The 22,177-nt window shown below is 52.2% G+C and overlaps 3 protein-coding genes across 3 annotated transcripts in view; 2 read left to right on the top strand and 1 right to left on the bottom strand.

Annotated features, from left to right (window-relative positions):
- Window positions 1-22,177, top strand: part of LOC309603298 (olfactory receptor 14J1-like) — a gene marked incomplete at both ends in the record, with an annotated part of 41,091 nt that overhangs the window by 11,328 nt on the left and 7,586 nt on the right. The gene's annotated exons all lie outside the window — the stretch shown is intronic.
- Window positions 5,137-6,105, top strand: LOC309603268 (olfactory receptor 14A16-like; the record flags this gene model as incomplete). The annotated part of the gene is made up of 1 exon (XM_082338154.1): window positions 5,137-6,105. The coding sequence occupies one exon, from the start codon at window positions 5,137-5,139 to the stop codon at window positions 6,103-6,105; it is 969 nt and encodes a 322-aa protein (XP_082194280.1).
- LOC309603301 (olfactory receptor 14C36-like) lies at window positions 17,657-18,613 on the bottom strand (the record flags this gene model as incomplete). Its single annotated transcript, XM_082338183.1, has 1 exon — window positions 17,657-18,613. The coding sequence occupies one exon, from the start codon at window positions 18,611-18,613 to the stop codon at window positions 17,657-17,659; it is 957 nt and encodes a 318-aa protein (XP_082194309.1).

Here is a 22,177-nt window from a genome sequence, read left to right as displayed (position 1 = left end):
TGGGGAAGAGGAGGAGGTTTGTCCTGGGAAGATGTCGGGAGGGAAGACCCCTCTTCTGCAAATCAGGGATGACAGACATTTCCATGTGATGTGCATCCCCTAGGAGAAGGGGAACGCCCGCTGCTGAGGATGGCTGTGCTCAGTCATGCACCGTGAGTTGACCATGCTCCCTTTACCTCCTTCACTTCCCACACTTGGATGGACCTCAGGAAACATCGATGAGTGTGGAGGATGCACAGACCTCCTGGGCTGAGGTCCTGCCACTGCAGGGGAAGAGGGAAGGGTTTGTGAGACACATGGTAGTGCAGGGAGAGAGCAGAGCACGTGAGGATTCAAGCAAGTCTGGGGCTAGGACATCTTGGGTGCTAGAGGAACGTGAACAGGGCTTTGAAAGAAGCCAGATGGGTTGTGGGGAACTCAGAGACATTGGCAAATCCTCAGAAAACCACACCTTTGTGTTTGAAGAACAGTGAGGACACAGAGTTATCAGTAAGCCTTGGGATATCATGGGGGCAGAGTGAGCTGGGGAAGCAGGGGTGGTGGTTAAAATCTGCAGAGAAACGGGCACAGACAGAGGAGAGTGTAGGACAGCCTGTGGTGGGGAAAGCCAAGGGCTTTGGTAGGGCTGGGACCCAGAACTGAGGTCTTTGTTCTCTTGGCTAGGGCTGCTGACTCTTGGGCTGAGGCCCATGTGAGGACACCAGTTCCTTGCAGCCCCCATACTTTGTTGCCTCCTCTCCCCTGAGAGAGCCTGGGAGGTGTCTTAGCACTGACCTGCACTCAGCATCACAAACCCTCACATCTCTCTGCCCCTAGCAAGAGCCCTGAGACACCCAGGAAGGAAAGGATCCCCATTCCTAGGGTCCTGGGGTCAGGGCTTGGCCATCCTCCTTAATGAAACACATCAAGGGCTTTCACAGCCCCCTCCACTTGGCTTTCTGCATGTGCCACTCTCACTAGTTACCATGCTGTCATGCGCAGGTGTTGCAGGCTGTGAGGAGGGTCCAGTCTGAACATGACGTCATTCACAATTGAACTTGGAACCTAGCATGTTTCAGGCCTAAGAGGCAATATCACACCACGAGGAGAGGCTGGCTCTGGGGATGCCATGCCTGGTGCTAACCCACATGCAGAGAGGGAATTCATGACTGCAAGAATCGCGGGAGCTATCATCAGAGACAACAGAATCACCGAACCATTCGGGTTGGAAGGGACCTTGGGAGGTCTTTAGACTAACCTCCTGCTCACATTGGGATGAGCAATGAATTCCCATTAACTTCCTAAGGGCTTTTGTCCAAGAGTGTCCTGAAAATGTCTAAGATCTTTGGTGGGCTCCTAGAGACCCTCTGAGGAAGCTGAGGGTGCCTTTTGCTGCCAGGTAAGGACGGCTACAGGATTCCTTGACTCCAACAAGCTGCTACTAACCTCGAGCATCTTCTAACGAACACTGTCCACTGTCCTTCATCAAAAGGTGCAGTGTTGAGAGGCTGCTAAAGTTTTTCCAAACCTTGGACTGTTACCCCGTGCTGCTCTTCCCTGTAGGCACCAATGACACAGCCAAACCTGCACAGGATTGAGTGTGACTGCATGGCTCTGGGGGTGATGGGCATGGTGGCACAGGCAGTGTTCTCCTCAGTCCTGCTGGTGAGGGGGAGAGGCCTGGGGACTGGACAGATCCTGTGGGTCAGCAATTGGTTGCACAGCTAGTACCAGCAACAGGGGTTTAGTTTCTATGACCAGGAGACCCTCTCTGAGGACCACTGACTGCTGTCAGTGGTGTCTACGCTGTTCCTGAGGCTGTTTGGCAGAGGTGAAGCTGATCTCCAGCAAGAACAAGGTGCTGCTGACAGGCACACTGTGAACATTGCTGCTCTGTTCCTTGCCTGTATCATCAAGGGGGTGAGTAAAGGGTGGCGGAGAGAAAAACCAGCAGCTTGAGAGTGTAGGCACACGAGTGCAGACCCCGCTGTGATGTGCTTCCTATTCCTGCACTGTCCTGCATCTACTGGCTAGAGCAGGGACAGACCTTGCTGCAGGGCAGTGGTGGCAATCGGTGGCTTGCACAAAGGCAGTGCTGTCTGGGCTGTGTGTCACACACACGCTTTGAAGGGGGGCAGCTTTCCTGTGCAGGACCAGTGCTGTCCCTGCCAGCTGCACGTAGCTGTCTGTGAAAGCCTTGGCACCTCACATAACACTACAGGCCTTTCTTTGGCCATTACATTGAGTAACTGTCCTGAAATCTGTTAGGCAATGTGGGGATGAAACGAGACAACTCTCATGATAGTCAGGAGAGATCTGGGAAGTACAGCTGATGGAGATCAGAAAGCGAGAGACTTAGCTCTCCCTGTGGTCCATGAGTCCATTTGATCAGCTGAATCCCTGTGTAGGCTGCCCAGAAAATAACAACTAGAGAAAGATTCTCTTGTCCTAAACGTGTGCATCTGCTGTCATCTCAGTTGTCCAAAGGAAATCATCCTCCTGCTCAGAAATGATGCCCCAGATACCACCCTGTCTCTCAGAGCAGATACATTAGAACATGTAGTTACCTCCATGTCTCTTGGACCAGCTCTGGCACCTCAAATGTCACCAGGTGTTTGCATCTGAACACCTCACTCCAGGGCTTCATCTCCAGTAATTAGCATGGGAGCTGCCTGCAGGCACCGAGGGGAGAGGAGCCAGGCAGAGGGAGGTGCTAAAGGCAGTCAGCAGTGGGAGGATGCTGAGAGCTCACTAAGGGAGAAATCCTCACAGCCCTTGACACAGTAAGTCTCTGGCTGCAGGAATCTCCTGAAGCTGGTACATCCCACAGTTGACAGGATCTGTCAGGATGACTCTCACAGTATCCCTGTTGCAGAGGAGAGGAACATGCTCCAGAGCAGGGCTTCCCTGCTGCACGGTCAGAGGGACAGGGCACGATCGCTGCCTTCTCCTGGGGACAACTGCAGGGGTGTGAAGCTGGGTGTGCAGCCAGGGGTGCCCAGGGCCGTCCTTCCGAGCAGGGTCCCTGAACACCCCAGGGGCTGTGTGCTGGGGCAGGGACTCTGCTGCCTGCCAGGGTCAGCACTCAGCCTGCCCGGGGAGCTGCCCACGATGCCGCAGGGAGAACCTGTGAGTGGAAGGCAACCTCTGGCAGGGCAGGACAGGATCCTTCTTCTGCAGAGAGGCTGCTGCGTGGGTCAGGGCCGCTCACAGCTCCAGATCACCACTACGAAACTTCCAAGGGGATGTTTCAAGGGGAAGTTCAAGGCAGGGTTTACAATAAAGATAAGGAGATTTCCCGAGTCTGTGTTTTCAGTTTCATACTGTGAGGGCAGGGGAGAGAAGAGGGGCAGTGGGGGAGGGAAAGAGAAAGAGAAAAGGACCTGTCAAGTTTGAACAAGTCATTGAGACTCCTGAGCTGCAACTTGGAGTGGCCAGTAGGTCTGCTAATAGCCTCCTAAAGTGCCTTCAACTGCTCTTCTGCCTATGGACAGCACCAGCATCACCTCTGCTGGACCCATCAGGGTTGCTCTGAACTTTTGCCACTCCCAACAGGAACATGTGCCCAGCCAGTCCCTGCAAAGAGAAGGGTTTCTGTAGGGCCAAGGTGAGTGCCCAGAGGTTCACATGGGGTTTGTTAGCAGGGAAAAGACATGGAACAGGGAAACACCTCCCAGGGAAAAAAAAAAATCTCTAGGCAGCAGATATATGATCAGGAAATGAGAGGAAACTAAAACCAGAAATGTTGTGGGAGGGAGAATGAGCAAGCCTCCTCTCCCACCCAGCAAACCCCATGCCCTCAGGGCCGCGGGGTCCAAGGCGTGAACCACCTCCTCTGCAGCCAGAGCTCCAGCAGAGCCGTGGTGCAGCTCTCCAGCCACGGGCCCTTCTCCCTCTGCAGAGCACAGGGGCTGAGAGCAGCTGCCCGGCAATGTTGGTGTCCGGGAGGTGGTGTGCACAGCTGGGTAAGGGTAACGCTGTCCTGAGTCAGTGCCTGAGTGCTTCTAACCTGGCGTCTCTCAGCCAGACCCTCACCTTATTTTAACTTGTTTCTCCACTGGTCTAGGTTATTCTTATTTTATTTTGTTCTTGCTGTCAGGCTCTCTGGGGATGGGAGTTTCAGCTGCAGAGTCACACACTGATCTTGTGTGTCATCCCATGCAGGTGTGTCCATGGGAACAGGTGTCCCAGCTTTCCTCTCACCTGTGGAGATCTCATCCATACAGTCTGTGGGGCTGGGGAATGAGCTGACACTTACTGAGATGCCATCTTTAGGGCACTTGGCTGTCTGTTTGATGTGTTCTTCCAAGCCTTGAACTGCCCTCAAGGATGCAAAGCTGTCCCATAGCACCTCTCTTTTCTCTGAAAGCCCCACGGAGAACGCAGAGACTCTACGACCGAGGAAATGCTGTCGGGTTGGTGAAATGAGGCATGTGTGTCCTTGGCTAGAAGTGGGGTTCTGAGACCTTGAGAACGAGTGAGACATTTAGTGGTCTGCAGTGAATCCCTCTGCTCTCAGCAGTGTCTGGTGGTCTTCAGGGCACCATGGGAGTGTGATCACCCTCCATCTCAGAAAGGTGCAAGCCCAGGGCATCTGGGAACAAGGCGGAGGGACAGACCAGCTCCCTTCACTCTGCTCTAAGCCACAGGCAATCCTCCTGCCTCTCAGGACTCCCTCTGTTCTCCCTGAGGGCAGCAGAAATTCTGAGGTTTCTGACATCCAAGAACACTCCCCAGGGGAAACGGAGGGAAACTTTAAGAATAAACTCTGAAATTGCCCTCTGCCATTCTGCTTCCTCACCACAGGGAGTGCAGGTGCTGACAGGCCCTTCTGCGTTAGGAGCAGTTTCATCTGACAAAGTCCAACACCAGGACTGGGTCCTTCCCCCACCTTTCCCATGAACCCACTCCTGCAGAGTAGGCTGACTCCTCGGCAGGCAGCAGGCAGAGCCCGTATTTCTCATGGCACATTCAGCCAGCACCAAGCAGGGTTTCAGAAATGGAGCTAAAGGAAGTTCTCATAGAAAAGTAAAAAGGGGGTGGGTGTAGAAAGGGGAGCATCTAGGAGAAATGGCTTTTGTTTTGTTTAGAGAAGTCTCCCCTAACTTCTCACTGCATTTTCCTCCTTGGACAGTCACTCATGACCAGAGGCAGCAGATGTCCAACATAAGCTTCATTACCGAGTTCCTCCTCCGAGTTTTCGCAGACACACGGGAGCTGCAGCTCCTGACCTTCTGGCTCTTCCTGGCCATCTACCTGGCTGCCCTCCTGGCCAACGGCCTCATCATCACTGCCATAGCCTGCGACCACCACCTCCACACCCCCATGTACTTCTTCCTCCTCAACCTCTCCCTCCTCGACCTGGCCTCCATCTCCACCACTCTCCCCAAAGCCATGGCCAATTCCCTGTGGGACACCAGGGCCATCTCCTACTCGGGATGTGCTGCACAGGTCTTTTTTTTCTTTTTCTGTGCTACAGCAGAGTTTTATCTCCTCACTGTCATGGCCTATGACCGCTACGTGGCCATCTGCAAACCCCTGCACTACGGGACCCTCCTGGGCAGCAGAGCTTGTGTCCACATGGCAGCAGCTGCCTGGGGCACTGGGTTTCTCAGTGCTGTGCTGCACACTGCCAATACATTTTCACTACCCCTCTGCCAAGGCAATGTCCTGGAGCAGTTCTTCTGTGAAATCCCCCAGATCCTCAAGCTCTCCTGCTCAAATGCCTATATCAGGGAGGTTGGGGTTCTTGTGGTTAGTGCCTGTTTAACATTTGGGTGTTTAGTTTTCCTTGTGGTGTCCTATGTGCAGATCTTCAGGGCTGTGCTGAGGATCCCCTCTGAGCAGGGTCGGCACAAAGCCTTTTCCACGTGCCTCCCTCACCTGGCTGTGGTCTCCCTCTTTGTCAGCACCTCGTTTTTTGCCTACCTGAAGCCCCCTGCCACATCCTCCCCATCCCTGGATGTGGTGGTGGCAGTGCTGTACTCAGTGGTGCCTCCAGCAGTGAACCCCCTCATCTACAGCCTGAGGAACCAGGAGCTCAAAGACCCACTGAAGAAGCTGAAGAAACTATGTAGCTGCTGCTTCCAGCTTCAGGGAGTTAAAAACTTTCCTATCTTCCAGTAGTATGTCTCAATATCTCTTTAGCCCACTCTTCAATTGTGTTTATGTCTATTCTTTTTTATCTCTAGGTCTCAAAGAGCTCTTGTATGAATGGTCCTTGAGAAAGGCGGACTGCGTCAGATGCAGTTTGCACTTAGCATAAGGTTGAGGAGAGCAGTTTATGGTTTCCTGAATTACATCATGTTTAAATTTGTTTGTTAGCAAGGAAGTTAAACATGCTGTGTCCGCGTGCAGCCAGTTCACTGAGGAACTCAATGAACTGAGGAAAATGAACTGAGTTCATTGAGTCAGTGCCGCTCAGTTGGCAGCCGGTCACAAGTGGTGTTCCCCAGGGCTCAGTACTGGGGCCCGTTCTGTTTAATATCTTTATCAATGATTTGGAGGAGAGGATCCACTGCACCCTCAGTAAATTTGCAGATGACACCAAGTTGGACAGGAGTGTTGATCTGCTGGAGGGTAGGAAGGCTCTACAGAGGGATCTGGACAGGCTGGATTGATGGGCCGAGGCCAATTTTATGAGAGTCAAGAAGGCCAAGTGCTGGGTCCTGCACTTAGGTCAACCCCACACACCACTACAGGCACGCAGGGAAGAGTGATTGGAAAGCTGCCTGGTGGAAAAGAACGTGGGGATGTTGGTGGACAGCCAGCTGAATGAGCTGGCAGTGTGCCCTGGTGGCCAAGAATAGCATCTTGCCTTGCATCAGGAATAGCGTGGCCAGCAGGACCAGGGAAGTGATCGTGCCCCTGTACTCGGCCCTGGTGAGGCTGCACCTCAAATACTGTGTTCAGTTTTGGGCCTCTCATTACAAGAATGACACTGAGGTGCTGAGAGTGTCCAAAGAAGGGCAACGAAGCTGGTGAAGGGTCTAGAGCACAAGTCTTATGAGGAGCTGCTGAGGGAGCTGGGGTTGTTTAGCATGGAGAAGAGGAGGCTGAGGGGAGACCTTCTCACTCTCTACAACTACCTGAAAGGAGGGTGTAGCGAGGTGGGGGTCGGTCTCTTTTCCCAAGTAACAAGTGATAGGACAAGAGGAAACAGCCTCAAGTTGTGCCAGGGGAGCTTTCGATTGCATATTAAGAAAAATTTCTTCACTGAATGCGTTACTGAGCATTGGAACAGATGCCCAGGGAAGTGGTTGAGTCCCCATCCTGGAGGTATTTAAAAGACGGGTAGATGTAGTGCTTAGGGACATGGTTTAGTGGTGGACTTGGCATCGTTAGGTTTATAGTTGGACCTGACGATCTTAGAGGTCTTTTCCAACCTCAATGCTTCTATGCTTCTACGATTCAATGATCTTCCTGACAAGGGTGACTGAGGAGGCAGTGAGGTGAGGCACCCTGTAGGACTTCCTACTTACAAACAATGAAGAGCTGGTCAGGGATGAGAAGGCAGAGTGGAGGCTCCTGAGAGAGGGGAACAAGGCAAAGAGCAGGACTTGAGGAGAGCAGGCTTTGGCCTGACCTGCTTGGAAGACTCCCATGGGATACAGCCCTGCAGAGAAGAGGGGTGCAGAGAGCTGTTTGATGGTCAAGGGTCTCTTCTTTCAGCTCCAAAATGGTCCACCCTAGCAGGCAGGAGGTCCTGCAGAGGTGGCAGGAGGAAGGCCTGGATGAGAAAGGAGCTCCTGACTGGAACCAAGCATGAAGAGGAAACACAGAAAAGGTGGAAGCTGGATGGCTCAATAGTTCTGTGGTTGTGTGCTGGAGAGAACTCTTTGCATGTGTGTGTTCTTGTCTGGGCATAGGGGGACGAGGGGATCCCAGGGCCAGGTTCTGGAGAGACAGAGTGTCTAAGACAGCTTCCTGGAGGGATCTGTACTGTCTGCGTTTCTATATAGGTATACATTTTACACTAACATCGTATAGCATACAAACAGCCCAACCTGTGTTTCCCTTTTTCCACTGACCACGGTTTTGCTTGGCCGACAGACCTCCCAAGGTCCCTTCCAGGATGAGTGATCGTGCATTTCCTTCCACCATGGGTCTTCCCTTGATGATACAGCATTGGTGGGGCAGCAGGGCCGGGTCAGTGCAGGGACAGGGCTGGCTCTGACAGGGGCCATGAAGCAGCTGCTGGGAGGTGACAGCAAGGACAGTTTACAAGGGAGAAATGTATATATATATTAACTTCAGTGTTTTTAGGAAGGCAAAGCTCTGGCAAAGCTCAAGCTGTCGCTGGCAGAGGTCCCACAAAGTCAATCTGCACTTGTGCCCGTGGGCCTTCAACACGTTGTTGCTGGACTGGGGCTTTTACTCCAGTGTCATTGGTCATGGCATGAGACAGACAGTTCCTACACTAACAAGAATTTTGCTGCTCCAACTGGCTAATAAGGAGTTTTAAATGTGTTTTCTGTAAGCAGCAATTCCAGATTTACTTTTCTTCAGAGCTCTTTTGCTTCTGAGCATCCAGAGAGCCAGACCAAAAGATGTATTGCTCGTCATTTCAGTTACCACCCTCACCCATGAACCTTCCACTTTTGCTGCAGGGCTTGTCCCTCAGTTTACAGAATGAAGTTGGCATGAGGCTGCTTCTTAGGATAGCTTCCCAGACAAAATGCTCTTTGAGTCCAGCCAAGGGTGTGTTGGGGACAATACCTGAAGTCAGCCAACCCAATATTAAATGAACAAAGAGTTATTTGTTGAGGGAATTCTGTGTGCAGGAGTAAGGCCTGCCTTCCGTCCAACAGTGCAGGTTTTTATACTATACGGGTAGGGCACCTTAAAAGGGGAATGCCACATTGCTGATTTGCTGCAATCCATCTGGGAGCTAAAAAACAGCCAATGACCCAGACCCTTGGCCCGGGATTTCCAAAGGCCAGCCAATGCAGTTTGGAATGGGTCCTGAGGACACCAGAAGGGGAAGGGTTAAGACAAATACTCAAAAACACAGACCTAGCACAGTAACGGCCAGTTTTCCTGGTGCATAAATATTGTCTGAGACATATATCCAACACTCTGGCCAACCCTGATCAATCTAGACCAACGTACAAGAAGAAAACGTTTTCTATCTGTCAAGCAAGTGGCAGTATGAAAATTCTCAATAAAGGAAAAGAGAATGTTGACTCCAGCACTGCTAGACTGTACGCAGGTGTGGTGGGCTGACCCCAGGCAGCAACTAAGAACCCACCCATTGCAAGCTCACACTCCACCAGCAGAATGGGAAAGAGAAGCAGAAGAGCAAATGTGGGAGAACTTGTGGTTCAAGATAAAAAACCTATTTATTGGTCTATTAAGTGAAGCAAAGCTGCGCACGCAACCAAAGCAAAATAAGGAATTCATTCACTACTTCCCATCAGCACACAGATGTTTAGCCATTTCCAGGAAACCAGGGCCTCAGCTCACGTAACAGTTACTTGGGAAGACAAATGTCGTAAGCACCCACATCCTCCCCTTCTTCATCCTTTTCCTCATTTTTTTATTGCTGAACATGACATCATATGGTATGCAATATCCCCTTGGTCAGCTCAGGTCAGCTGTCCTGGCTGTGTCCCCTCCCAGCGTCTTGCTCATCCCCAGCCTACTGGCTGTGGGGACAGAGCAGGAAAAGGAAAAAACCTTGCTGATGTGTGAGCAATATTCAGCAACAGTCAAAATACTGGATTGTTATCAACACTGGTTTGGTTACAAGGCCAACGCACAGCACTGCACTGGCTGCTGTGAAGGAAATTAATGCCATCCCAGCCAGCCCCAGTACAATCTCCACCACTTATTCCTGCTATTTGCGTTATGCTCAGGACCTGTACTATCCAAGACATCCTTATTAACACCCGCTGCCCTCCTGTCCTTTGATATGTACACAGGCATCTGGAAGCCCCATGGTCACAAGTCTTGCTGCTCATGGTGTAGTTTAATAAGCCCCAAATCACTGGACGGCCAGTAGGGCTGGGCACCTGCAGCCCAGGAGCATCCCAGAGGATGCTGAAGAGAATCTGTTGTCACAGACATTAATGAGCTGACTTGGGCTGGACTCTGTTACTCATAACAAAGGCAAAACTGGACGGGTATATCAGTGCTGAGGATAGCCACAGCTGCAATGACCGTGAGCTGGTGGAGAAGTAAGAGAAAGAGCAGAATCATTGTCCAGAATTGCCCAAAAGCAGATTCCAGCTGGTTCAGGAGCAGATTGATCTGACCTACGTAAACTGAGTGGCTCTTCAGAACAAAGTTTCTCTGCTAGCAGTGTTGGTGGGAAATGTGGTTTTATGAATGACTACACATAAATATGTTCCTAGAGTGAGAGAGCAACAACTGTGGTGTGCACGCTTGACGCTGTCAGTAAAATGAAAGAAGAAAATCATTGGAATTGATACCAAAACATCATTAGAGCTGGCAAAAAAATTTGAAGTTTAGAGAAAGATGACTTTTCTTCAGTTATTGCCTAGATTTATTTTTGAGCTAGGTTTCAACTCATGACAAAATCCACATTTGGGTCTTGAATAATTTGGCCACGTAGAGAGTCTGTTGCTGCCTGGGATTCCTTGGGGTAGCTTGGAAACATGACACGGGACCTCCAGGGTCCCTTCCAGAGCATTAGCTGGTAACCGCCAGAAAAGCACCTCTGGACATATCAGTTGAAATAGGTTCTTGCTCTCCACTGACTACAGAGGGAAGTCTAGACAACCTGATTAGTCATAGACATCTGCGCTGAATTGTTTAATACCGAGTGAGACCACTCTCATCTATTTCATCACCTAAAACAGTGTCACGCATCACACACCTTGTAGGGGATGAAAAGGAAACGTGGTTTGATGTCTGAGAACTCCTTTAGGAAGCCACTGTAACAGAAATGTAGTCATGCAAACCCAAGGTGTTTCAATGCGACTGGTCACTCTGCTCCCCTGTAGCAGGTGAGAAAGCTGGGCACCTGAATGTGACTTGCTGTGTGCAAAGAGTGAGGAGGGATATGCACAGTCCTGGGCAGGGACTCTTTTGAGGGGGGCACTGGGCTTTCTGCAAGACAGAAAATGATCTCTTTGAATGCTGTAGGCCTGACTAGCATCAGAAAATGTAAAAAACAAAACAAAACAAAAAACAAACAAACAAAAAACCAAACCAAAACAAAAAACAAACAAAAAACCAAACCAAAACAAAAAAACCACCCCACACAAAACCAAAAAATAAAACCAACAGAGAAAATAAGAAAATGATCTAGAATGAAGAAAATGCTAAGCCTCTCGGATTCTTTGTGTTCTTATCCTCCTGGATTTGGTTTGGTGTGTAGTAATCTACTCATCTTTGGTGACTTCATGTGCTGGGGAGGATGCAGTTCCAGGGACACAGATGCCTGGTGCCAGTGTCGATGCCCTGGCATCCTCTGCCCAGGCTCCATCTGCAGCTCCCGAGGGGCTCTGGTCTCTGATAACTGCCAGTCCCAGGCAAGCACCTCAGGTGCACTGGGGCCTCTAGAGGTGGCACTGGGTGCTTATGGTCAGACAGAGGAACTCAGCCTGAAAACCTAAGAAAATTTTTCAATATTAAAAAAAAAAAAAGAGCACCTTTTAATCAGCTGAAATGGTTCAATACTTTCAATAAAATGTCAGTGTAATTCCTCTCATGCCAAAATGCCAGAATTTTCAGGATGTGTCTTAATCGTGTGAGAAGACACATAGCTTTCCCCCTGTACTTGCCTTGCTACTACTCTGTATTATAGTGTGCATTTCATCTCACTAATCTTTCCGGTATTTCCACCTGGCCTGACTAAACCGATCATGTCTGAAGTCACCTTTCCAGCAGACTAACTGGACTCATGCACTTTCCATTGTTCTCCAGATTCCCCTTCCTCTGCCTCTGTGACCATTCAGATACCTCTCACCATTCCAGTTGCTACTTTGAACTTTTCTTTCAGTAGTCTGCCTAGCTGTCTCTATAGCTAGCTCTTGAATTATAATTCTATTTATCATTTCCTGTCTGTCTAAAACATCTCTTGTCTGGTTATCCCTTGTGAAAAGCAAACCTCTTTGGAGGCAGCTTGGATGTACCATACAGTGAAGGTGTGATTTATTGTTTATCATGTCATACTTTTGGTTGTTTGGGTTTTTTTTAACAATTAGGAAAAACCCTTCTGTGCCTGTTTGCAGCCAGTTCTCTTCTGGAGAAGTCTGATGTAAGGCAAAGTGACCTAAGTCCCAGGCGGTGAAGGAGAGAAACGGTGGGGTTGGGGAGATGAGGAGCACCGATGCCCATACAGTGTTGGACCTCAAGGGACTGCTTTTTGTCCTGGTCGAGACCTCCTTAGGAGACCCTGGATCAATATCAACTGGAGAATGCTGCTATCACGTCTTCAAAGTTGCCATTGAAATCTTTCTCTTTAACTCCACTCCTGAAACCCCTCTAATTAGCTGGAGAAGACTTGATGAAGATGATGGAAGAGACATGACTCCTTAGGCCTTTCTTCATTTTAATGAGCCCCATGGTGTATTTGGTGCTCTGAGTCCATGAACGTCCTCCACTGAGAGAAGACAGAAGTAATCTCTCAAGAAGTCAAAGTCAGAAGCAAAACCCAAGGTGTCTTGAAGCATTAATGGGCCCCACTGAGGGCCATTACTGACAAAGCCTCCTCATGGACTTGTCAGAGCAGATAACTGGAGGCTGTGATTGCAGGGAGGCAAAGGCACTGTGCAGGTGGCTCTGATGTGAGTCAAGCCTTGGCTGACTTTATGAAGCAGAAAGGCCAAGTGCTGACCTGCAGCCTGTGGGAAGGGAGATCCTGTCCCTCACAGAGCTCAGGGCTCTTCCTGGGGCAGGGTGATGTGGGATGTGCAGTGCTTAGTGAAGGACAAGAGTATGGCAGTGGCTGGCCTTCCCAGGGGCTGCAAGGAGACAATAAGGCCCCAGTGCCATGAGAGCAACCTGTCTCCTCATAGACGTCGGTAGCACAGACAGCTGCCGTGGCCAAGGGGACAAAGACCTCAAGCACATGCAGGCAGGATCCAAGCTTTTTGGGAAGGAAAGGAGAGGGAGCTGCCCTTATATCCAAGAGGTCAGCAGGAACGCATGGAGCTCTGCCTTGGGATGGGTAATGAGCTAGCTGGGAGCTTATGGGTCAGGATTAGCAGGCAGACCAGCATCGCTGATGTTGTAGAGGGTGCCTGGTCCAGAGCACCTGAGCAGGAAGCACCAGAGGAGGCCTTCTTCAGGCAACAGGCAGAAACCCCACATTCACAGGCCCTGGTCCTCATGAGGACTTGAACCACCCTGATATTTGCTGGAAGGACAACAGGGCAGGACACATGCAATCCAGGCGGTTTCTGGAGACCATCAACGATAACTTCCCAAGAATGCAGAGAATGGGCTTGGAAAGCCAAAGCCCACCTGAAGTTGCATCTGTGGAGGACTTTGAAGAACAAGAGCAGCTTCTACAGTGACATCAGCAGCAGAAGGAAGGCTGGGACAAAACACGGGCCTGCTGCTAAATGGGGCTGGGGCTGTAATGACAGAGGATGCAGAAAGGGCCAAGGCACCCAGTGCCTTCTTGGTGAGACCGGCCTTCAGGAATCCCAGGCCCCTGAGACCAGAGGGCAAGTCTGGTGGAGGAGGATCAGGTTAGGGAACCTTTAGACAAACCAGATATAAACAAGGCCACGGGAGCTGACAAGATGTGCTCGTGAGGGCTTAGCAATGTGGCCAATGTCATTGTGAAGCCACTCTTGGTCACCTCTGAAAGGTCCCATGGCTTTTGGGTGAGACTTCTGAGGACTGGAAGAAAGCGTATGTCAGTCCTGTCTTCAAGGAGGACGAGCAGGAGGAGCTGTGGAGCTGCTCAGCCAGGCTCCCATAACACCCTCCTAGACCAAGAATGGACTAGAGAAGGGGAAAGTGAGGGCAATGGCAAACTGGCTGACTTGCTGGGCTCACAGCTTTTGTGACCTGCAACACAAACTCCAGCGGGAGGCAAGTCACTAATGGTGTTCCCCAGGGTCCAATATTAGGGCCGATACTGTTTAATCTCTTACTGGTCTGGAGGATGAGAGCGAGGGCACCCTCAGGGAGTTAACAGATGACAGGATACTGGGAGGAGTGGCTGATAAACCAGAGGGTTGCACTGGGATTCCGAGGGACCTCAACAGGCTGGAGAAGTGGTTCAGAGGAGATCCTCATGAAGTTCCACAAAGGGAAATGCAAGGTCCTTTACAGAATAGGACCTGCAGGTCCCGGTGGACAACAAGTGCGACATCAGCCAGCAATGTGCCAGCAATGTGTATAGAAGGCAATCAGCATCCTTGGCTGCATTAGGAAGGGCAGCAGGCAGAGGCAGGTGATCCTTCCCCCTCTCCTCAGCACTGGTGAGGCAATACCTGGAGTGCTGGGTCCAGTTCTGGGCTCCTCAGTGCAACGAAATTGAGAACTTGCAGAAATGAATCTGGCTCTGGGCCATGAAGATGACGAAGGACCAGAGCATCTTTCACATGAAGACAGGCTGAGAGAGCTGGGACTGTTCAGCCTAGAGAAGAGAAGGCTTGGGGGGAATCTCATTAAAGTGTAAAAAAAGACCTGATGGGAGGGAGTGAAGAAGAGGGATCCAGACTCTTCTCAGTGGTACCCAGTGACAGAAAAAAAGATTAAACCCCATGAAATCCCATCTGAACAAAAGACAACACTTGTTAAATGTGAGGGAGGTCAAACACTGGGTCAGGTTTCCCAGAGAGTCTCCATCCTTGGAAATATTCACAACCCAGCTGGACCCAATGGCTTTTGGCAACCTGCCCCAGCTGACCCTGCTTTGAGCAAGGGCGCTGGACTAGGTGACCTCCAGAGATCCTTTCCAACCCCAACTCTTTTGTGATTCTCTGGGTCTGTAATGCCTGGCAGGGTTTCTGAGAACTTTTCTGTAAGATCCCCACACCAACTGGACTCCTGGTGTCCCTTGGAGCACAGCCTCCTCCTGAGGGTGATCTCCCTCACCTTGTAACCCTGAGGACAGGGTGAAAGAGTGAATAAAAATGGCAGCAATGCCTCAACATGCAGCAGTGTCCCCTCCTCCTGAGTCCATGTCCAGCCCCTTCTTCCTTCAGGATTTGAGTCAGAAGGGACATCTGGAGGTCTGCTCTGAGCAGGGAGAAGTTTACGGTTAGATCAGGCAGGTCAGTGCTTTCTCCAGCCGAGTTTTGAAAACCTCTGTGCCCCTTACCCACTCTTTATCAACTATTGTGGTGATATATGTGTATATAGATGTTTAAAAAACTCTCTCTCTCTATGTCTGTGAATGAGTATATATATGTTTTTTTTTTCTTCGCTTAACCTGATAAGAAATTCCCCTTACTGCTGCTTGTCTCTATGGTCTCTTGTCCCTTCCTTCCCTTCATGATCCCTAGCCAGATCATCGCACCTACTCAGACCAAGGAGAATCACAACCTCCTCTCCAAGCACAGCCTCGCTGGGACCCTCTGGAACCATGCAGGCAGGCTGGGGTGGCCAGATCCAAGCAGAGACAAGCCCTACAGAAGGACTGTGGTAGTGAATAGGAGCTGGTGCTGGGGCAGAGCCAGGGGCCATGGAGGACATCAGAGACGACCTCCAGCAGCTCCCCTTCAACCAAGGCAGGGAGTAATGCACCCAGTGGTGCTCCTGAGAGAGGATGGTGACGCAGGGATGGAGGCACCAGGGGCTGCGGTGCAGGGAACCGATGCTTGCCTCTGTGTCTTGGGCCTCCTGGAAGCGGTGCCAGGGGCTGCACCCCCGAGGCACCCCCAAGCCTGCGAGCAGCCGTGAGTCCTCTCCTGACTGTGGGGAGCTGCTCTGGCTTCAGAGAGCCTGCTGGCAGAGCTGGAGCTGTTGGAGCTCAGCCTGCCCCTCCAGTACTATGACTGGGGTGACAGCCCTGCCTGTTTGAGGGTCATTTTGAGGGTCATTTGGGTCCTGGCAGTGTGGGAGCTTCCTGGAGCATCATGGCTCTTGTTCTCATTCCCATCCCTGCAGCAGCACAGCTCTGCTGCCACACAGCCCAGCTGTGCAGGCATCAATGGGGCAGGCTGCATTCAGGGGAGGGAAAACAACCCCCTGGGACGGTCTGCCCAATGGACCTCAGTGCCACATCCCTCGGCAGCCCTCCTGCTTTGGCAGCCCTCCCCAGCACCGGTCCCTGCCCAGACTTGGCTGTGTCCTGGGCAGGGGTTCGTAGACAGGGGACTGCCAGGGTCTGGGCATGTGGGAGTTGGGGAAGGGCTGGATGTTCTCCCAGTGTAGGTGGAGCTGGTCACATTTAAATGATCAGCCCACACCTGGACCATGGTGAATGGCCAGGGCTGGAAAACACAAAGGGTCAGGATTGGGGGTGACTTTGGGGCCAGCATATGGGCTGGGAGAGACTGTCTCAAGGGCATGTGCTGGGCACAGGGACTGAGGGACAACAGCAAACTCACGGGGTCATGCTTCCTTCAGCACAAGCCCTGACAAAGGTTCCCAGCCTCCCTTTCAATGCCACGCTTCAGGAGGAACCATGGCACTAAGGGGTGGGGAGTGAGGGATGCCGATTCTGCTTCATCCACTTCCCAGACCTCAGGGAGCACCAGGACAGAAAGGACTTGTGGCTCTGCACCGTGAGCCTGCTTTAGGGTAGCCACAGTCTGGGCACTACTGCTGATGAGCGCAATGCCAGAATTTGTCTCCCCCAGGCAATTTCCAGCCCACATCAGCTGCCACCTGAATTTTCCCCACCCCTCCTCTGATGCAGCTGGAGGTTTCCTGGCCCCCTCCCCATGCTCCCTGCAGGGCCTTGACCTGGATGGGGATCACTACCGCTAATCCGCCTCCCTGGGGGTCTCTGGATGTGGCAGGTGCTTGAAGGGACTGCGGTGCTTTCCCAAGGACAGTAGGTGTCTTCATTTGGGCCTGAGGGTGACAAGAATCACTCTCCGGTCTTCCTTTTTTGTACCTGCTTGGTGCCCACTGCCTCCCCTGGGACTGCAGAGTCCTCGTTTCCCTACAGATCCCTGCGTTTAGCACTTTCCCTTTGGGTGACTCCATTGTCGGGGACCTCTCACTTTGTGGGGCTCATGTCACTGCCCACCCCAAGCACACGCTGTCCATGGGGATGCCCCAGGCTCCCCAGGCAACTCCAGACTCCCATCCTTAAGGACATCACCTGCCATATCTGGAAGCCCTGGGATATGTCCCCCATGTGGGACAGCCCTGCATATGTGCCTCAGTGACCATTCACCATCTCCACTGTAACTAGAAACTTGAATCCAAACCTTGCTCTCTAACAGGTCACAACATGACATTGAGCTCTTTGCTCCTGAGTCCATGGAGCAACAGGCCCTTTTGGGGTGCAGCTGCTCATGATCACGCTTGGCAACAGCTTTGGAAGACAAGTCGAGGCTTCGGGCACTGCACTGGGGAGAAGCCATTTATTAAAGAGCTGCTATGAGAGAGTCAGCACTGACCCAGTGTCAGACAGACATAAATACATGCTACAGGCAAGACAGAGAAAGCTCAATGACGCCATAATGATAGTGATAATGATAATGATGATAATTATACTTATAAACATAGTGATGCTAATGATGATAGAACACCTCACAAAGTAAAGACCTGGAATGGTTTACCATGGGAGTTCTTAGTGGAGACAGAAGGGAAGTTTATGCCTCCTGAAAAAAGCCCTTGAAATCACTTTCCTCAAGACGCCTTTGAGCTCCTCGTTCCTCATGCTGTAGATGAGGGGGTTCACTGCTGGAGGCACCACTGAGTACAGAACTGCCACCACCAGATCCAGGGATCTGGAGGAGATGGAGGGGGGCTTCAGGTGGGCAAACATTACAGTGCTGACAAACAGGGAGACGACGGCCAGGTGAGGCAGGCACGTGGAAAAGGCTTTGTGCCGTCCCTGCTCAGAGGGGATCCTCAGCACGGCCCTGAAGATCTGCACATAGGACACCACAAGGAAAACAAAACAGCCAAAGACTACACAGGCACTAAGCACAAGAAGCCTCACTTCCCTGAGGTAGGCATCTGAGCAGGAGAGCTTGAGGATCTGGGGGATTTCACAGAAGAACTGGTCCACAGCATTGCCTTGGCAGAGGGGGAGGGAAAATGTATTGGCTGTGTGCAGGAGGGCATTGAGAAACCCACTGCCCCAGGCAGCTGCTGTCATGTGGACACAAGCTCTGCTGCCCAGGAGGGTCCCGTAGTGCAGGGGTTTGCAGATGGCCACATAGCGGTCGTAGGCCATGACAGTGAGAAGACAATACTCTGCTGAGATCAAGAAGACCAAAAAAAAGACCTGTGCAGCACATCCCAAGTAGGAGATTTCCCTGGTGTCCCACAGGGAATTGGCCATGGCTTTGGGGAGAGTGGTGGAGATGGAGGCCAGGTCGAGGAGGGAGAGGTTGAGGAGGAAGAAGTACATGGGGGTGTGGAGGTGGTGGTCACAGGCTACGGCAGTGATGATGAGGCCGTTGCCCAGGAGGGCAGCCAGGTAGATGCCCAGGAAGAGCCAGAAGTGCAAGAGCTGCAGGTCCCACGTGTCTGCAAATGTCAGGAGGAGGAACTGGGTGATGGAGCTGCCATTGGACATTTGCTTCCTCTGGGCATTGGGCACTGTCCAAAAAGGAATAGACAGTGACAAGTTAGGAGAATCTTCTCTCGAAAATCCCACACCATTTCTCATTGAAATCCCCCTCCCTGAGCTGAATGAGGAACGAGTCAGCTCAGTCGCCAGCCCTGTCAGCTGAATGACATGGTGCCTCACAGTTGTAAATACAGCTTGGGCACCTAGTTCCCATGAAGACACCTCCATTGAAGGATCCCCAGTCATAGTTAGGAGAGAAGCTGACCTGCACCACCACCCCAACCCCAGAGACGAAGAGCATCACTGACAGGGAGGGAATCAAGAAAGGATACTGCTACGCTCAAAAAAAAAAAAAAAAAAAAAAACAAAAACGAAGCAAGGAGAGGAAGGCAGAGAGGCATGCAGGGAAGCCTTCTCCATACCCAGCTGTGCTCTCCACCTCACAGACAAAAGCACACATAAATATTAATTGTAGGACCCATGTGCTTCTTTTCTGGAGGTCCAGCTGTGCAGGAGGTAACTCATGCCCTGGACCCTGGGGCCATGGGGACAGAGGCTCTTCTGGGTGGGAGAGGAGAGCAGGGAGTTGCTCCAGGGAAGGCGTCTGCAGTGCAGGGGATGGCAGAGAGGTGCCTGAATCCCCACCTTCCCATGGCGCTTCTGGGAGCAGATCCTTTTGCCTCCCTGCCCACGTCTCTGGTGCCTGGAGCTGCCCCTGCCAGGGGCTGGTTCTCTGTCCCCACATCTCCTCCCCGTCCCTGCTCAAACAGTCAGTCCCCCCCACTGTGTGCTCAGCTCTGCCCTGCAGACCCCTCCTGGCAGCAGGGCACTGCCCGCGGATATTTCTGTGTCTGCAGGCACTGATGAGCAGCTCAGACAAGTGCTAATGAGAACTGGGGTCTCCCTGCCTTTTCCACAAGGCAGAAGGAAATTCCCATCTCCCACTGCCCACCCAGCCATCTTCTCCTTCGGGTAAATGCTGCCTCAATGGCCTTCTGCAAAAGGACCCTCTGCAAATGTCCTGGGGATGATCTGGAGCTGTGAGCAGCCCTGGCCCATGCAGCACCCTCTCAACAGCAGAACCTGCCGAGGGTTGCTGCTTCCACCCACAGCTTCTCCCTAGATTGCCATGGGGAGCTCCCTGGGCAGGCTGAGAGCTGACCCTGGCAGGCGGCAGGGTCCCTGCCCCAGCACAGAACCACTGCTCTGGAGCACTCCCCTCTCCACTGCACCAACCATGGGATGTGCCAGCTCTAGGAGATCCCTCCAGAATACTCAAGTGCATTGCCCTGCAGCCAGAGCCTTACCGTGTCAAGGGCTGTGAAGATGTCTGCTCCAGTGAGCTCTATGCACCTTCCCACTCACGTCTGCCTTTACCCTCTCTCTGCCTCGCTCCTCTCCCCTCGGTGCCTGCAGGCAGTGCCCTCAGCCCTGCTGCGCTTTGCAGAGGAGCTGCTCCTGGGCAGAGCTGTCTCTCTGCAGGGCTGCCCACTTGCCAGGAGCTCCCTCCATCCCAGGAGCCCAGCCCAGCTCAGCAGCAGAGGCCCAGCCCAAGGCAGCACTTTCTCTGCCCCTCTGGGCTCCCTCCAGGTGTCCCTGGGGCTCCAGGGGAACCTGCTGTGAAACAGGCTGGAGCAATCACTCATGTTCCCCCTCTCAGCTGGGGAGAGACACCTCTTTCCAGCTGTGTCATTTCTGTCAGAGTTAGGTCTAAGAATCGCCTTCTTTTGTTCCGGTATGAGACCAGTCACCCAGACAGGGACAGGGCAGCTGCTCAATTTAATGGCCAAATACCGGCCTGTAGTGCTATCTCAGATGCCAAAGCTGCCCAGCACAAGGGCATCTGACGAGGGCGTCTTAGGACCTATCGCACAGCAATCCCCATTCCGAGCTGGTCACTCTCAGACACCTCTAATGGCATCTCAGACAGGTTTGGGGCTTAGGAGCAAGTTACTGAATGCCACCGCTGCATGGAGGCAGTGTCTGTCCCACGTCTAGCCATTAGATGCATGGGGCAGTGCATGAGTACGAGGCACACCACAGCAGGGTCTCCACTCATGTGCCAACACTTTCAAAGGATTCTTCTTACCCCCATCCTTTATTCACCTCCTTGATGATACAATCAAGGCACAGGTGAATGATTTTCACAGCGTGCCTGGATAACAGGATGTCCACAGTCAAGGATATTTTCAGCAGCAACCTGTCCTGCTTGGAGATCAGCTTCACCTCCACCACAGCCTCTCTGGGCTGCAGTGACATTGCAGACAGCAAAGCCCTCTCCTGCCAGGGCCGCCCAGTCCAAACCTGTTTCTCTCTGGCATTGGGAAGCACAGGGTTTGGTCACCTTGTGGGCCCCTCATTTCAGCCTCACATTGCCATCTGCCATCCACGCCAGCATGTCTCCGCTCTGAAGCAAAGCCTTGGCTTGCACAGGATCTTGGGTGCAAGAGCTGTGACAAGTCTGAGGTTGGCCCTGGTGGCACCAAGCTGAGGGGCTGCAGCCCAAATGGGCACCAATGGCCTCAGCCTGGGGCACAGACAGGAGGGGCTGGAGCCCTGTGTGCTGTCACAGAGCTGTGACATTGATGTAAATACCTGCTGAGGTGTGGTGGGACAGGTCAGAAACCTTAAGGTTCTGTGATGCATGGATACAGGCTGTTCAGAGGAGAGAGGTGGGGAACATCAGGAGGGGGATGCCCTCAGGGGGAGGGAGCTGCCTGGATGTATGGAGGTCCTCTGTGGGATGGGCAGCAGATTGGGTGAGCTCTTATGGGTGGGGGGTCACAGGAGAGACCAGTTAGGGAGACATTGTGGTAGGAGCTAAATACCTGGAATGAGGTGAGGAAGAGGACACAGTCTTATTTAAGCAATGGGAGGAAGTCCATTGACCCCACATCACCCCTGGGGACTCTAATCACACTGATGCTCATGAGAAGGGGAAACCGCAGGGTGCAAACAGCCCCGCAGGTTTCTTCTGGTTCCTGGGGCCAGCTTCTTAGCCCAGCTGCCAGATGTGCCAACAGAGGTGATGCTCACCTGGATCTGGTACTTGCAAACAGGGAAAAGTGGATCAGGGATGTGAAATCCAGTGTCAGTCTGACCTGAGCTACGCTGTGGGCATACTGCTCGCCAGCCACAGCCATGGGCACAGCCATGCCTGGCCATGGACCTCGTTGGGTCTGACTCGCAGACTCACTTCCCAGCTTGAGCCATCAGGGATGCCCAATGGCACAACACCCTGTCCCTCCAAGTGCCAGGCTCCGGCCGATACACAAAGGCCCAGCACAGCCATGGCACTGCAGCGCTTGTAGAGCCAGGCCCTGGAGGTGCTCACCAGGCCAGGGCCAAAGGTGGGCGGCTGGAGGGGATTCCCTTGAACGCTTTCAAACAATCAAGGTTTGTACCAAAATTAACCCGAATTATACCTGTGAAATTCAGCCGTATACAGACTGAAAAAGACCTCCTCCCTCCTTCTTCTTCCTTTCTTCCCATCACTTGGCCGTATTTCAGAGGAGAGCAAATTGAAGATGGTGATGCTTCTGGGTGCCAATGAGTGAAAGCGGGGAAGTG

The sequence above is a fragment of the Platalea leucorodia genome (assembly GCF_965183815.1).
Source record: "Platalea leucorodia genome assembly, contig: HAP1_HAP1_SCAFFOLD_46, whole genome shotgun sequence".
NCBI classification, from domain to species: domain Eukaryota; kingdom Metazoa; phylum Chordata; class Aves; order Pelecaniformes; family Threskiornithidae; genus Platalea; species Platalea leucorodia.
Note: the sequence above shows the minus strand (reverse complement) of the source record. Positions and strands in the feature narration are given on the sequence as shown.